The 13,722-nt window shown below is 46.3% G+C and overlaps 1 protein-coding gene across 1 annotated transcript; it reads right to left on the reverse strand.

The window, feature by feature from the left end:
* Positions 1–456: 456 nt before the first annotated feature.
* On the reverse strand, positions 457–13,365 carry LOC149327450 (uncharacterized). Its single transcript, XM_089564884.1, has 7 exons — positions 12,909–13,365; positions 12,784–12,825; positions 10,592–10,678; positions 8,643–8,890; positions 6,365–6,524; positions 5,744–5,812; positions 457–467 (listed from the first exon to the last, which is right to left on the reverse strand). The coding sequence occupies exons 1-7, from the start codon at positions 13,015–13,017 to the stop codon at positions 457–459; spliced, it is 726 nt and encodes a 241-aa protein (XP_089421010.1). The 5' UTR covers positions 13,018–13,365.
* Positions 13,366–13,722: the final 357 nt, after the last annotated feature.

Below are 13,722 nucleotides of genomic sequence, written 5' to 3' on the forward strand. Positions count from 1 at the left end.
AAAGAAGCAGTACGAGTGTGCCAAACACGTTCGAGCGCGGTCGGTCGTCATTGTCGGGGCGTCTATCCCCCCTCCGTGACTAACCGCCTCCTTCTGCCACCATGCGAGTGAGAGGAGGTCAAGGTAACGCAGAGAGGAGGACCAGACCGTCTCGGAGGAGCGCTTTTTCGCTTCCACGGACAAGTGGAGCCGCCCTGGTGGTTGAACTAACGTCTTGTCCAAGATGGCCGCCGTGGTACCCCCGCCTTAATGCGAAAGCAGTAAATCCCACAGTTATGGAGCGCTAGAACGTGAAACTAGTCTTGAATGTTATCAACTCTTTTGTCTAGAATGCTCTCCGAACTCATGGAGCAGTGCTGAAGATCCCGCTTGCCGACTCAACCGCCTTGTTCATAGACACTGTGCTGGCGTGGTGGAGAATAGTGAACGTGAAAACTCCTCACAAGGGTCGAAGAGTCAAGGACAGCCTGCAAGAACCAGTACAATCAGTCACAGATCAACAGCTAACCTTTCTCAGTGGAATCATAGACTGGCTTGACGCCTGGAAGTCAGTTAACTTGTCCAGTGGCACACTCACCAGGGAAACCCACACTGCTCTGCGGGTGACCTGCTATTCTCTTGTGGAAGTGTCACGATACTGTTTGGAGGAGGAATACCGTTTCGGTAGTATCGCAGGTTGGCTGGCAGGAACTACCATATTTCGGTGCGTCAGTTGTATGAGTCGGAAAAAAAGCTGAGGCAACAAAATCTTCTGACATTGCCAACTGAAGCGACTTCAACAAGCACCAAAGAGGACGACCAAGCAAATGTGGACACAGATAACTTTTTTGTTGTTATTACAGAGGACGGCATTACTCGGTCAAAGTGTGACATGCACGTGATAGCGTACATAACTGGCTATTGGTCACATGCTGCCCTAAAGAACCATTCCTGTTCCTCGTGTGCCAGCGCAGTTGTTGTTGAGTACAGAGTCCTGGAAGCTGAAGACATGAGCATGATCCACCACCTTTCCAGAGGAGGGCTCAAGTTTCAGCAGCCGTGTGTTGTTAGTATGGTTCTTGTCTACAAGCTCGTTGTCCAAAAGCTTTCAACAGTGAAAATGAAGAAAGATTTTTATTTAGCCGCAATTAACACTACATTGTAGCTTCCTTAGTAGCTTCCCTGGTACAAGAAGACTTTCCGATCAGCGAGTGCGAAAACGGACACACAATGAAATCACTTCTAGAGCTGATGGCAAAAGCCGCAGCCAACAGTGGGCTAAGTAGTTTTTGTAAATTGAAGAATGACGCCATTCAGCACAGTAGTCAGAAAAAGGCAGCTGCCAGGAAGTAAACAAATTAAAGATCTGAAATATTATAATGCAGAGCACTGAGACCAATAAAATGCCCATAAAGTATTCATGTTACTGTTTTGAATGCCTTCGTTCATTTTCTTTATTTTCATTTCTAACACGTCATCCACTTTCGAAAATGACAAAAAAACGAACATTTCTTTAAAAAGCAAGAATGTATGAGATGCAGCAGGTACTACATCTCGTGCATTCTGCACCATTCTACTGCTTTTCTGTCCAGGAAAAAAATATTTTGAAGTTAATATTGACACGAATCTTAGTAGCGTTTGTTTGTAGTGGTTGTTTGTTCATGCTTCAAGGCTGGCAACACGCAGCTTTATCGCTTCGTTTGTGACGCAAGACCCGCCTAGATTTATCTCGATTGGTCGCATCCAGGCAAGCCGATTCTACTTTGCGCCAGAACGTTCTAGTAACTTTCCAAGCTTTATCTCGAATGTTCGCTGTCAGCTTTAAAGAGAGCATGGCCGACAGCGGCGGGCATTCTGTTCGACGACCGCCGAGCACGCTTGTTGCTACGCCGCCGCCGAGTGATTCAGTTCTTTGCGGGCGCAATTCAGCCGGAATAAAGAGTTTCGTTTCTACGAAATTCTCGTTGGTTTCCTCTTCGCCGAACGGCAGTCGCCACTACTTGACACTATGAACTAAATGCGATGAACTGAACAGCAGTAACTATAGCAATGCAATGCTCTGTCACAAGTATTATCATGGAGCTATAAAAACGAAGCACTTAGCTGCAATGCGAAGTATATTTATGTTTCTATGTTTCCATTGTGGCCCTTACTGCCCTTACAGGCGCATCAGCCTGCGAGGTTACGCCATCGACGCCCGACGACCGCTCCCCAGCCAGCGACCACAGGAAATCGATGACTACCTGCGTGGAGGGGAGTACGCGTCGTCAAGCCGTCTTTCCCGCTCCCCGTCGCCGTCCACCGCACGTTTTTCATCACCGGGCCGCTGCTACGCCGCGGCTGCCAGAGGAAGGTCCCCTAGCTCCCGTAGAAGAAACTAAACAAAGCAACCTGTGGAGATCAGGTCGCTTGCCGAGGAAACGACGAAGATCCTCAAGCGACCACGCCGTATGAAGACGCCTGCCTACTACGCCGACGACGCACACAACAACCTCGACCACGACGTGAGCCACCTTCAAAACGACGCCGTCGTCAAAAAAAAGCTTCGACCACACGCCCCACCCATAATTCACATATCCGACGTAGCCGTGACCAGATGCCGAGTACGACGTGCAACGCCAGAGCCAGGATATCCGACTTAGGAGCGGTTAGCGACGGCCGGAAAGCCACCGCTCTATTCGACACAGGAGCCGACTATTCGATGATGAATAGACCATTCGCTGGGAAGCTGAGGCAAGTAACGACCGCTTGGGACGGCCCGCAAATTCGCACCGCAGGGGGCCACCTCATTACGCCATTAGGACGATGCACAGCGCGAGTGACTCTCAAGGGACATACCTATCCTGCAACCTTCGTAGTGCTACGGCAATGTTCCCGCGAGGGATCTTGGGCATGGACTTCCTTAACTTTCGACGCCCAGCGTTGCTCTGGGGCAACAATCCAAAAAGGTTTTTTTTTTCTGTAGCACACCTAGCGCTTTTTAGGGAGCCTACATGTCGCTTGGCTTAGGGTGGTGACATCTCTCCCAGTGTTGCCGAAAACGGCCGCTAAACATGACGGGCAGCCATGTTGGTCCCCTTGAAGAGAGCATCCCCGGCTTTCAGTGGCGTGGTCGCTGGGGCGACCTACAACATTAGTTTATATTCTAGTTTATCGGCGTCTCTTTCGAAGCTAGTACCAACAGATGACGCCGTTCCGACGACATAGAGCAGTTCTCAGCGACGGTGCATTACACTGCGCGCGTCATCACGCCAAAAGGCAGCGCTTATCAATTACGTAAAAAGGGTTCCTCGTCACGATGAGCACTAACCGAGCTTAGGTGTTGGGCGTTCAGAATTCAATGTTATAACGGTAATCAAAAGATTCCGCAGGCCCACTTTTTAATGCTTATTAATTACTTGGTTCATGCGCGGCCTGCACAGAATGTGGCCGTAGTGGCTGTGTAGCTTATGTCAGGCATAATCACCGCAAGTGTTCTATCGTTGGATAGCTTATGTCGAGTATAATTGCACCGGACTAATTGTAGGTCTCCACTAATTACCGGTAATTAGTTAATTGTAATGTAATTGAAATTTACGCTACATCACTAAGTCGTATATCGCTGGATAGCTTATGTTGAGTACAATTGCACTGAACTAATCTTAATGCACCGGACTAATTCTAGGTCTCAATTAATTACCGGTAATTAGTTAATTGTCATGTAATTTGATGTAATTTGTGCCAGCCAACGTTTTCTTCGGTTGGGGTCAGCAGGGAAACGAAACATCCGTGTGCCGTTCCTGCAGTGGTTCGAGCACTGCGGAACGCAACACCCGGGCATTGCTGCTGCGTAAGCTTTCTGGCGCGCTTCGTGCAACAACCGACAACTTATGACTGTCCCACTCGACGATGAACGGCGATGAAGACGCAACTGCTGCAGCAGCTAATGCGCGCCTATGTACGGCGGGGAACAAGATGGCGCGGCGTCTTCCCGTAACCATGACAACGCGCGCGCTGGCAACATGGGTCTTAGCGGGAGGCGGCATGTGCTGTGTCAAAGGAAGTCACCACCCTAAGCCGGGAGGGGGCGCGACATGTAGGCTCCCTAGCGCTTTTGGTATGGCAGCGCCATCTAATGTAATTATGAAGAAACATTTACTTCTATAGCTAAAAACCAGAGGGCAGCACTCATCCAGTCTCCACAACAGCAGCTAACTCTTTTGACTCCGAGGAGCACTGTGCACATTGCTACACAAGGTGAGATATTTCGTTTCTTATAAGCAACTAGACGCCATTTGCAAACTTTATAGTATTTGAAGCTCGTCAATTATGAGAGGGGAAACATTTGTGCACAATAAAATTGATAAAAAAGTTTACAGCCTCCTGGCGTAAGCCGTGTAAACTATTATGTTGCTCAGGAGCAACATCGGGCACTTGTGGGTGGCATGTAATAATGAGCAAGCTTAGGGCGCCGAGCTCTCACAACTGACAAACTGCTCACAGAGTGCAGAATTTCATTCGATTTGTCTTTTTCGCAAGAGGCATCGCACATTTCTGCAAAGGACTAGCTGAAGTTCTGCTGACTAACTTCAGCGAAGAATACCGGCACGTTAACAGAGGAACGACGATTGCTTTCCTCGACGAAATATCCGACGTACAAGAATTCATTGCCCTATCCGACCAATCCGAAGAAGATCCGCATGACCAAGAGAACTCGCCCTCTTTCGACATAAACCCAGCCCTGCCCGAGAACAGCCAAGACCAGATCCGCAATCTCCTTCAAAGCTACAGAGAGTGCTTTTCGTCATCGCCGACGGTGCGACAAACGCCGATGGCCAAGCATCGCATTCCCAAGCAGCACACCAACAATGGACCGACGCTGGCATAATGCTGGTCAAAACCGGCTCGAAAGTCGTACCGACGTCGGCATTGGGGCAAAAAGTTACTTTTTCCAACCTTGGCCTGATGTTCGGACCAACACTGAACCGACATTCATGCCACTATCAGACCACTGTTCAGCCGCTCTACCAACACTGAACCGACATTCATGCCACTCTCAGACCACTGTTCAGCCGCTCTACCAACACTGAACCGACATTCATGCCACTCTCAGACCACTGTTCAGCCGCTTTACCAACACTGAACCGACATTCACGCCGCTATTGTACCCACTTTCAGCCACTCTACCAACACTGAACCGACATTCATGCCACTATCAGACCACTGTTCAGCCGCTCTACCAACACTGAACCGACATTCATGCCGCTATTGTACCCACTTTCAGCTGCTCTACCAACACCGGCTTGACATACCACAATTAGGCCACTGTTCAGCCTTTCTGCTAACGCTTGCCCGAAGTTTATGCCATTGCATTTCCAGTTCAGCGAATATTCACATTCCAGTTAATGTTCGCATTGGGAAAGCCATGGGTTTTGGCATTGCAAAGCTGCAATCATCTCTTCTATACACATGCACAACAAAATGAGGCAACGAAAGAATCCAACTGAGAAACTATTTATTAAATAATTAGGCACCGTGGCTGGGGACGCGCGGTTGCGCGAGTCCTGCGAGGCAGCGAGGGCCGCGCAGGAGGCGGGACCTTGGGAAGGAGCCAGGGCCGCGCGGGAGGAGGATTTCTGGGAGGTGGGGGCCGCTTGGGGAAGGGAGGGCACTGTGCTGGGGGCTGAAGCACAGGGGCTCGCAGTGGTTGCCAGGCCGGCAGCGGTACTTGGCAGAAACGCTTCGGCAAAACGCCTTTTGCGTCCGCCGCCACGGTCCACCGAACCTGGCAACCACTTCCTAATAAACCCCTGCGCTTCCACCACATCCGCCTCCGTCTTCTCACAGATGGCATCTGCATAAGATAAGCGTTCATTTTAGGCCAGCAGAAAAAGTTTGCTCGTTAACAGAAATCAAGATTATTTCAGCAACAGAGAAAACAGAAAAGGCCACAAGTACATGTTAACTCAAAGTGCGTGCCAAAATGAAAGGACTACAGTATCCAAATACAACTTGAGGAGAAAATCCACCTGAAAGCTCTTCTAACCAACTGTATAAAGCTGCTGCGACATCACGGTCGACCACTTTGCACTACTAACATATGGGAGCGCAAATGGCTGGCAGATACAAGGCACGACTACGATCCATGACAAGAGATGGATGTGACTGATGGGAGGGCTTTCTTTGAAAGGCATCTGCTGACTCATATATCTTCAGATGCACATGGAAGAAAACTGCAGATGACTACCCCCATAAAAACAGTAACAAAATATTCACCTGTAATGAAAAAGAAAACTGGTAAAGTATCAACTGAAAAGAAGAAAAGAAAACAAAGCGCAGCAGAACCTGGTGCATGTTCTTCCACTCATCTTCTAAAATTCAGTTAAAAGCTACTGCAACAACATACCTGTTGCCACCTTGCATAACTTCAGGGCAATAAATGACCACTTGCCCTTGCGGCCATGGAGGCTGTACATCCTCTGTACAGCCACCCCCATGATGGCGGTCATTATGTTGGAGCCCACCTCCCTCAGGCCCTTGCCCCCCAGGCGGACCAGCTGCTTTCGCTGAAAAGAAACACCACAGGTGCACAAGCTATTAGGCACAAACATCAATTATAATTTCATTTAGTTTAGCAGAATCGAATAGCTAAGACAATTGTGTGACTACCTGTCAACAGCCCATGCGAGTACCTACAATCATAATGCATAATTTCTGTATGATACAATAGCTTGACTAGTTGCTACCAGCAGAAAGCACCACCACCAATATGGACATTCTTTTTTTTCCCAGTTTACTAAGAGCAGGGAAACTTTAGCGATTAAGCAAAGGTGGCCAACTCCTACCCATTATGCTTTGCATCTTGGACATTATTATATTATAACTATAATGCTTTTTGCAGATATCTATGTGCTGGATGTATTTTCTCTGCACAGCCGTTACGCTAAAATTGATTTGGTTTGTAGAACTTAAAGTTCCAAAGTGACTCAGGCTATGATGAGGGACACCATAGTGGAGGGCTCCGGAAGTTTCGACCACGTGGGGTCTTTAACATGCGCCACTGACATCACACTGCACACGGGCGCCTTGCTTTTCGCCTCCATGGAAAACTGGCCATCACGGCTCGGTTTGAACCTGAGTCTTTGGGTTCAGCAGTCGAGTGCCCTAACCACTGAGCCACCATGGCGGGGCTCACTACCCTGAAATTGAGCAGTCTAATTAATGCTATACAAAGGGCGCTTATTTAAATCCCCAAGCACCTGAGTAAAGCTGCGTGCTTAGCAACCACATTTAATTAAACGATGTTGCTTGTTTTTGGCAGCAGATTAAGTAATGAAATGTGCATAATGTGAGCAAAAGACAGGGAAGAGGTGGGTTAAAGCTGCCCCATTATTTGGGAAACCTAGCCGAAATTAAAGACGCGCTGAGAGAGGACCAACTTCCAGCTGTGTTCACAGCAGTTCATGCAACAGTATATTAACCGAAAGCTCAGCTTCCTGTAAAACAGACCATACAACATCCTTAATGTTAGCTACAAAGTCCACTGCTGAACTAAATTAAAACAGCACAACAATAAATGACAAATGTAAGGAAAATGAGGGGCTCGTTATGAGACACATACGAAGAAAGGCAGCCACAGGCAACAAAAGCATAGGGGATTTTTTTTTGCTGTTGATCGATGTAAAACAATAATGTAATCACAGAAATATTTGACTGAGAAAAAAAATTTGTTGGAACCAAGTCTGTTATGCAACGACCGGCCACCGGCAGAGCTCTGGAAAACTACATCGAATGACATTGAGTGACACCATCTGAGAGCAACTGCCCCAAAAAAGCCTGTGACTGCACCGCCAAATACCAAGCTACTACAAGATGTGATAGGTGCAATGCTTCGCACAGAACCAGCATCAGTAGCTTGGCTTGCTGTTTAGCGCTCCTTCTCGCCTAAACGCTCTGATGCGACAGCAGTCTCGCAGGTGGCATTTTCTTTGCATTGCGTGGCTGAAACATGATGTGACAACTGGCACTTGCCGTAAGCAATATTGCGAGCGCCACATGTTCAGCACTGCTACTGAGCCCAACAAATTGATAGGAGCCAAAGAGCAGATAAAGAGAGTCCCCTAACAGCTGTCCCGACACGTGATGCCAGTTTTTGCAAGCTCTGCTACCGGCTGGGCATTGCGTACCACTTTTGCTTCCAACAGTAAATCTCACCACACAAGGAATCGACAGGGCGTTCCAGTGAACACTCTCAAAAATTCCTAAAGAAGCGCAAGTTCGATATGGGAAAACAATTTTTTTTTTTTTGAGGAACGATCTCTCAGCAGTGGTGGACATAATTTACTGCATAACTGTGCGTGTGTACCTGCAAATATTTCTTCTATTTTGAACTCCCTATTCTTAGGAATTCCTGAAAATGTTCACTGAAACAGCCAGTGTGTATATGTATCAGCAAGCAACTTTCATGAACAAGACATTTACATTAACAAAACACACTGTGACAGCACACTCCAGCACAACAGTAGGAATTATATCTATGAAGAGCATGTTATTCACAGAGCACGGCATGCAAATACTCTTGGAGCTCAAGATTTCTTCACAAACCTCGGAATTACATTATGCATGCAATTCGTTAGTAGGCATTCATTTTTTCCAGACACGAATTATCAGAAACATTAAATCACCAGTCCAGCAGCCACGCTGTCGTCCTGGACGGCAGCTTCCACAGTGTCCAACTCCTCGGGGGAGAATGCGGGCAGTGCAAGGGTGGGAGGCGGTGGCGAGGGGGACACTGGCCGAGTCCTCTGCTCCAGCTGCCGGTCCGACCGCAGCAGCACATGATCCTCCAGCCTTTGTAACCGCTGCATTAAGTCGCGCTGCTGCTGTCGGACCTCCAGCACCAGGCACATCAGCTTCAGCAGGGTAGCTGAAACTGAAGCAATCAACAATTTCAGCGAGAGCAGGGTTAACCTGGGCGCAATAATATCATTTGCGCACTGAGGTACAATAAAGAACAGTATGAGGCTAACAGTAGGCAGCAACACACTCTGTACTATGCTCCTAAACTTCCCCCAGTTTTTATCCTCCAGGACACTTCTAATTCATGTTCTATTCCTTGCTAGCCTAATTTAAATGCCATAAATGTCACCATGCACTGACAAACACCTAGGTGAAATGGAGCTGCTCTATGTGTGATAGCTAGCACAGAACCTGCAGCCTTGTTGTGTAAAGGACTTCTCAGTCTATGAGCTTCGCCAATTTTTACATTGCTTCATGGGCATTTCCACTGCTATTGCACCATGGCAGAGATGGCAGCAGTTAGTCGCAAATGGATTCTTCCAGTGTCATGAGAAGCATGTGCTAATAGAAGCGAGAAAGCAGAGCAGGCCTGTGCCCTTAATATAGCATTGCACCATTTGGAAAGTATTGCTCACGGCAAAACCCACATTGGCCAAAATGCTGGAGGTAGACATCTGTTTTAACTGCAAGTGCTGGCAGGGATCAATGCATTAAAACTGCAACAAAGATAGCCCTTATGGAATTATATCCCTTAGCTGACAAGCGAAATGCAACAAAGAGGTGGACCAAATGTTTCTTGCTAGGCACAGGAGGTCCCAAACCGTTGAGAAATAAAACAAGGTCACATTTATCTCTTACCACGCATCCATTTTCTGCAGGCAAGACAAGACTAGGAGCCAGCTGATGTGCTCACAAGGCAGTTAGGCTGTTCAGTTCTTTCCTAAGCAAGAGGTCCTCCTTCAGAGCATGCCACTATTATTGGCTGCTTATCTCCTTCAGCACCCTTTATGGGAGCTTTGTGATAGCGCAATTAATTTTTTTTCAGCACATTTCGCTGCATCCAAGGCACTGCATTGACTTCCAACCAGTAAACTTTTAAAATACTTTGAAAGACAATGAAAAATTACAATATGGGCCTTGCTGACCAACCGCGACCATGCGACCAAATTATGCTGGTAAGGAAACAAATGCACAGAACATGGGACTACTGTGTAGAGTGCAATTCGTAGGAGTGGCTTCCTGGTGGTGATGTAGGCCGAGAGAGGCAACAGAAATGCCAGGATCCAAAAGAACCCAACAAAAGCACAACATACAGCTCTTGGGAAGGGCACACAACAACCACTCCACTATGAATCACAAGAGGAGAAAGCAATGGAAGTACTAGGTTGTAAATTCCAGTACCACTTCAGTTCAATACAATGGTTTTTGAGAAATACATGTGATGATTTTCAGAGTGACCCCTTTCAAAGCACATAGTTTGAAACTAGAAATGTGCTCCTAGCACCGTTTCAAGAGCCACTGAGGAGAACTCCGTGCAAATATCTTCCTGAATAAGTATATTCTCTAGGTCTTTCTGGGCATGTTGACTGCTGCTCGGCAGCAGCAGGTACAATGAGAAATTTAAAATTTGCTCTGTTTTTCTTTAAGGCAAAGCAGATCTAGCTTCTATATTTTGTTGTGTCACTTGATACTAGACAAAATAGGAGTGTAATTAAAAGAAAGGAACACAGTGAAAAGACGGGACAAGCAGCATTTGTTCTGTCCTCTCACTGTGTCCCCATGTTTGGCTTGCATTTCTCTTTTTGCACAAAAGTAAACAAAGTGAAAATCTCACCATCAACAGTCCCAGCTGTCGACCCCTCCAGCTTGCTGGGTGGCGCACTGTTTTCGTTCACGCTCTCCCCAGCGTGATTCAGTGGGGCTGGAGATGAACATGCGTCATTGATGGCAATCCAGGAAGTACAGAACACACTACTGTGTACAACCACAATGTCACATTTCTATCCTAATTGAATGCAGAAATGCTACTTCAGGATATTTTTGGAGAAGGGACAGAACAGTTGCATGGCCAGGCTGTTTTTCATACAGGTGATCTTTTTAAAACACAATAGACACAAAATTACGAAGTTCAGAAACAAATTCCTGGTTATATAGAGATGCCCCCCAGGCAATAGTAACACTTCCTTTGGCCGAAAAGATATTTTAATTTGGTTTCAATCACAGGCTGTACAAAGACTTCATAATTCAAAACCCATCAAAACCGACACCTCCATGACAAGTAGTTGACGTGACAAACAATGTCACATCATGCAGATACCTATGACACATAAAAGAACGTTGTGATCCGACTGCGGCGGCGCGTTTCGATGGAGGCGAAACGCAAGAGGTACCCGTGTGCTGTGCGATGTCAGTGCACGTTAAAGATCCCCAGTCGGCTGAAATTATCCCAGGGCGCTACGGCACCTCCTTCTTCCTTTCTTCTCACACTCCCTCCTTTATCCCTTCTCTTAGGAATGTCCACCGAAATGCGAGAGAATTACTGCACCACTTTCTTTCCTGAAAAATCAGTTTTCAATTTTTTAAATATGTGTCTATAGTACTTCAATAATTACATTTCTCATGCACCAGCATGGTGCATTGGTACCGTATTTTCCGGTGTATAAGACGCGGCTTTTTTCAAAAATCTTGCTGGTGCGTCCTATACAAGGGTGCGTCTTATATGCGAATTTTTCGTTTTTTTTTTAGAGTTCAGAAATTACTCAGGTTCATGTTCAAGCCTTTTTTACCGAAAAAATATCACTAGCAATGAAGCGGTTGTAACACGGTTAATACTTCAATACGGGGACCACCGTGCGCAACTTTTTTTAGGTGAACTTTATCATGAAACGACGGGGATGACGACTTCCGGGATCCCAAACACACCACCGTTTCGGAGGCCCCAAGCAAAAGTAATGTGAAATGCCAAAAGATGACGACAATCACGCTTCTCGCCATTGTCAAGACAAGCCAGGACAAGCCGGCGTTCTTTTTTCAGCCACCCTTTGCCACTTTGTTTGCTCCATGTACGTAGTGCGAAGAGAATATTTCAGTCGCGTTGCCACCAGAAATGGGCGAACTTTTTGATAGCGCATCCGAAGGTGAAGACTTCCAAGGTTTTAAGTAGAAATAAAATGTTCTTATGGACATGTGGGAGAGTTTTTTCGTTTTTCTTTCTTTTTTTCCAAAACGTGGGCAGGAATGGCGTGAGTGTTGCCTTTTTCGACCACTTAGCGTTGCTTAAGAATTTCTCACAAGTACGGTGAATTTCGTGATGGTCGCGCAAGCGTGTTTAATTGATCCTCACTAGCCCAACTGGGAAAACTGGGGTGCGTCTTATATAGCAACTTTTTCAATTACAGCCTGCATATATGGCGGGTGCGTCTTATACACTGGAAAATACGGTACATTTAAGGACACAAAAGAAACTGTCATGGCGAAACCAAACACAGAGAGCGGAATATATGTCATGTGAATAGAAACCTGTTCGCAGTACTGTTAACGTGGGTAAGAGAGTTTGCCACGAAATGGTTACTGGCAGAATCACTGCTGATCTGAGAGCATGGCAAATGTAAAAAGCTGATGCCAAGTCTGAGCACGTTCCATTTCTCTGCAAGTGCAATTAGCTACGGTGGAGTTTTTTTCCCAGATTTTGCAAGCATACTACCATAAATCCCCAATCAAAACTAACACAATGTCGACCTTACATTAAATAGAAATGAGAAATGGTGTTTTAGTTTTAAGGCGGTTAACATCCAAAGGCGACTCAGGCTATGAGGGACGCCGTAGTGAAGGGCTCCGGAAATTTCGACCACCTGGGGTTCTTCAACGTGCACTGACATCGCACAGCACACGGGCCTCTAGAATTTCGCCTCTATCAAAATTCGACCGCCTTGGCCGGGATCGTACCCGCGTCTTTCGGGTCAGCAGCCGAGCGCCGTAACCACTGAGCCACCGCGGCGGCTTAACAAATGAGAATTCATGTCTTACGTGGTGACGGCAGCTGTACAACATCGTTGTGGCCCTCATTTCCTAAAAAAGAATTGCACATGAACGTCTTGTTGAGTATGCAAAATAATTTCTCATCAATAAAGAAATATGAGAATTTCAATTACCAGAAACTGCCGAGCTTTCTAGGGCTGAAGTGAACTCGTAGCGCCGCACCTTTTTTTCGGCGCTCTTGTAGGATCCTGCAAACATTCTCAATATCTCGACAAAAACCATGTCATCTCCAAGCAACAGTACGGATTTCAAAAAAACAAAACAACTGAGGCCGCCTTACTGGAAATCAAAGAAAAGCTAATTGAAAACATAGAAAATAAACTGCTAACAGTTGGCATATTCCTTGATATGAGGAAAGCGTTTGACTCGGTTAACCATAAGATATTGCTTGAAAAAATGCATTGTTATGGAATACGCGGTGTTCCTTTAACCTTATTTGCTAGCTACCTTGACAACCGATCTCAAACAACTATCATTAACGGTATTTCATCTGGGATCGGTCAGATTGTGTCTGGTGCGCCACAGGGCTCCGTTCTAGGACCAACGTTGTTTTTATTATATATTAATGATATCGTCAACCTTCATCCAGCAGACAACATTATAATCTATGCAGACGATACTAACATATTTTTTTCAGGGCAAGATAGTAATATTTTGCAAGCAGCCTCCAATAGTTGGTTATCCCAATTGTCTGTTTGGTTAAAATCAAATAGGTTAGAACTTAATGTCAGGAAAACAAAGTACATACTGTTTAGAGCCAAAAATAAGGAAGTTCCGAACAACTTCCAAATTCACTTCGAGCAAGCTCCTATAACTCGTGTCAGCTCTACAATGTTCCTTGGAGTCATTTTTGAAGAACATTTACTCTGGACAGATCGTGTAAACTACGTTTGCACTAAAATGGCTCGCTCTGTTGGTATCCTAAAT

The sequence above is a fragment of the Amblyomma mixtum genome, chromosome 10 (genome assembly GCF_055824585.1).
Source record: "Amblyomma mixtum isolate Tamu chromosome 10, ASM5582458v1, whole genome shotgun sequence".
Classification (NCBI taxonomy): domain Eukaryota; kingdom Metazoa; phylum Arthropoda; class Arachnida; order Ixodida; family Ixodidae; genus Amblyomma; species Amblyomma mixtum.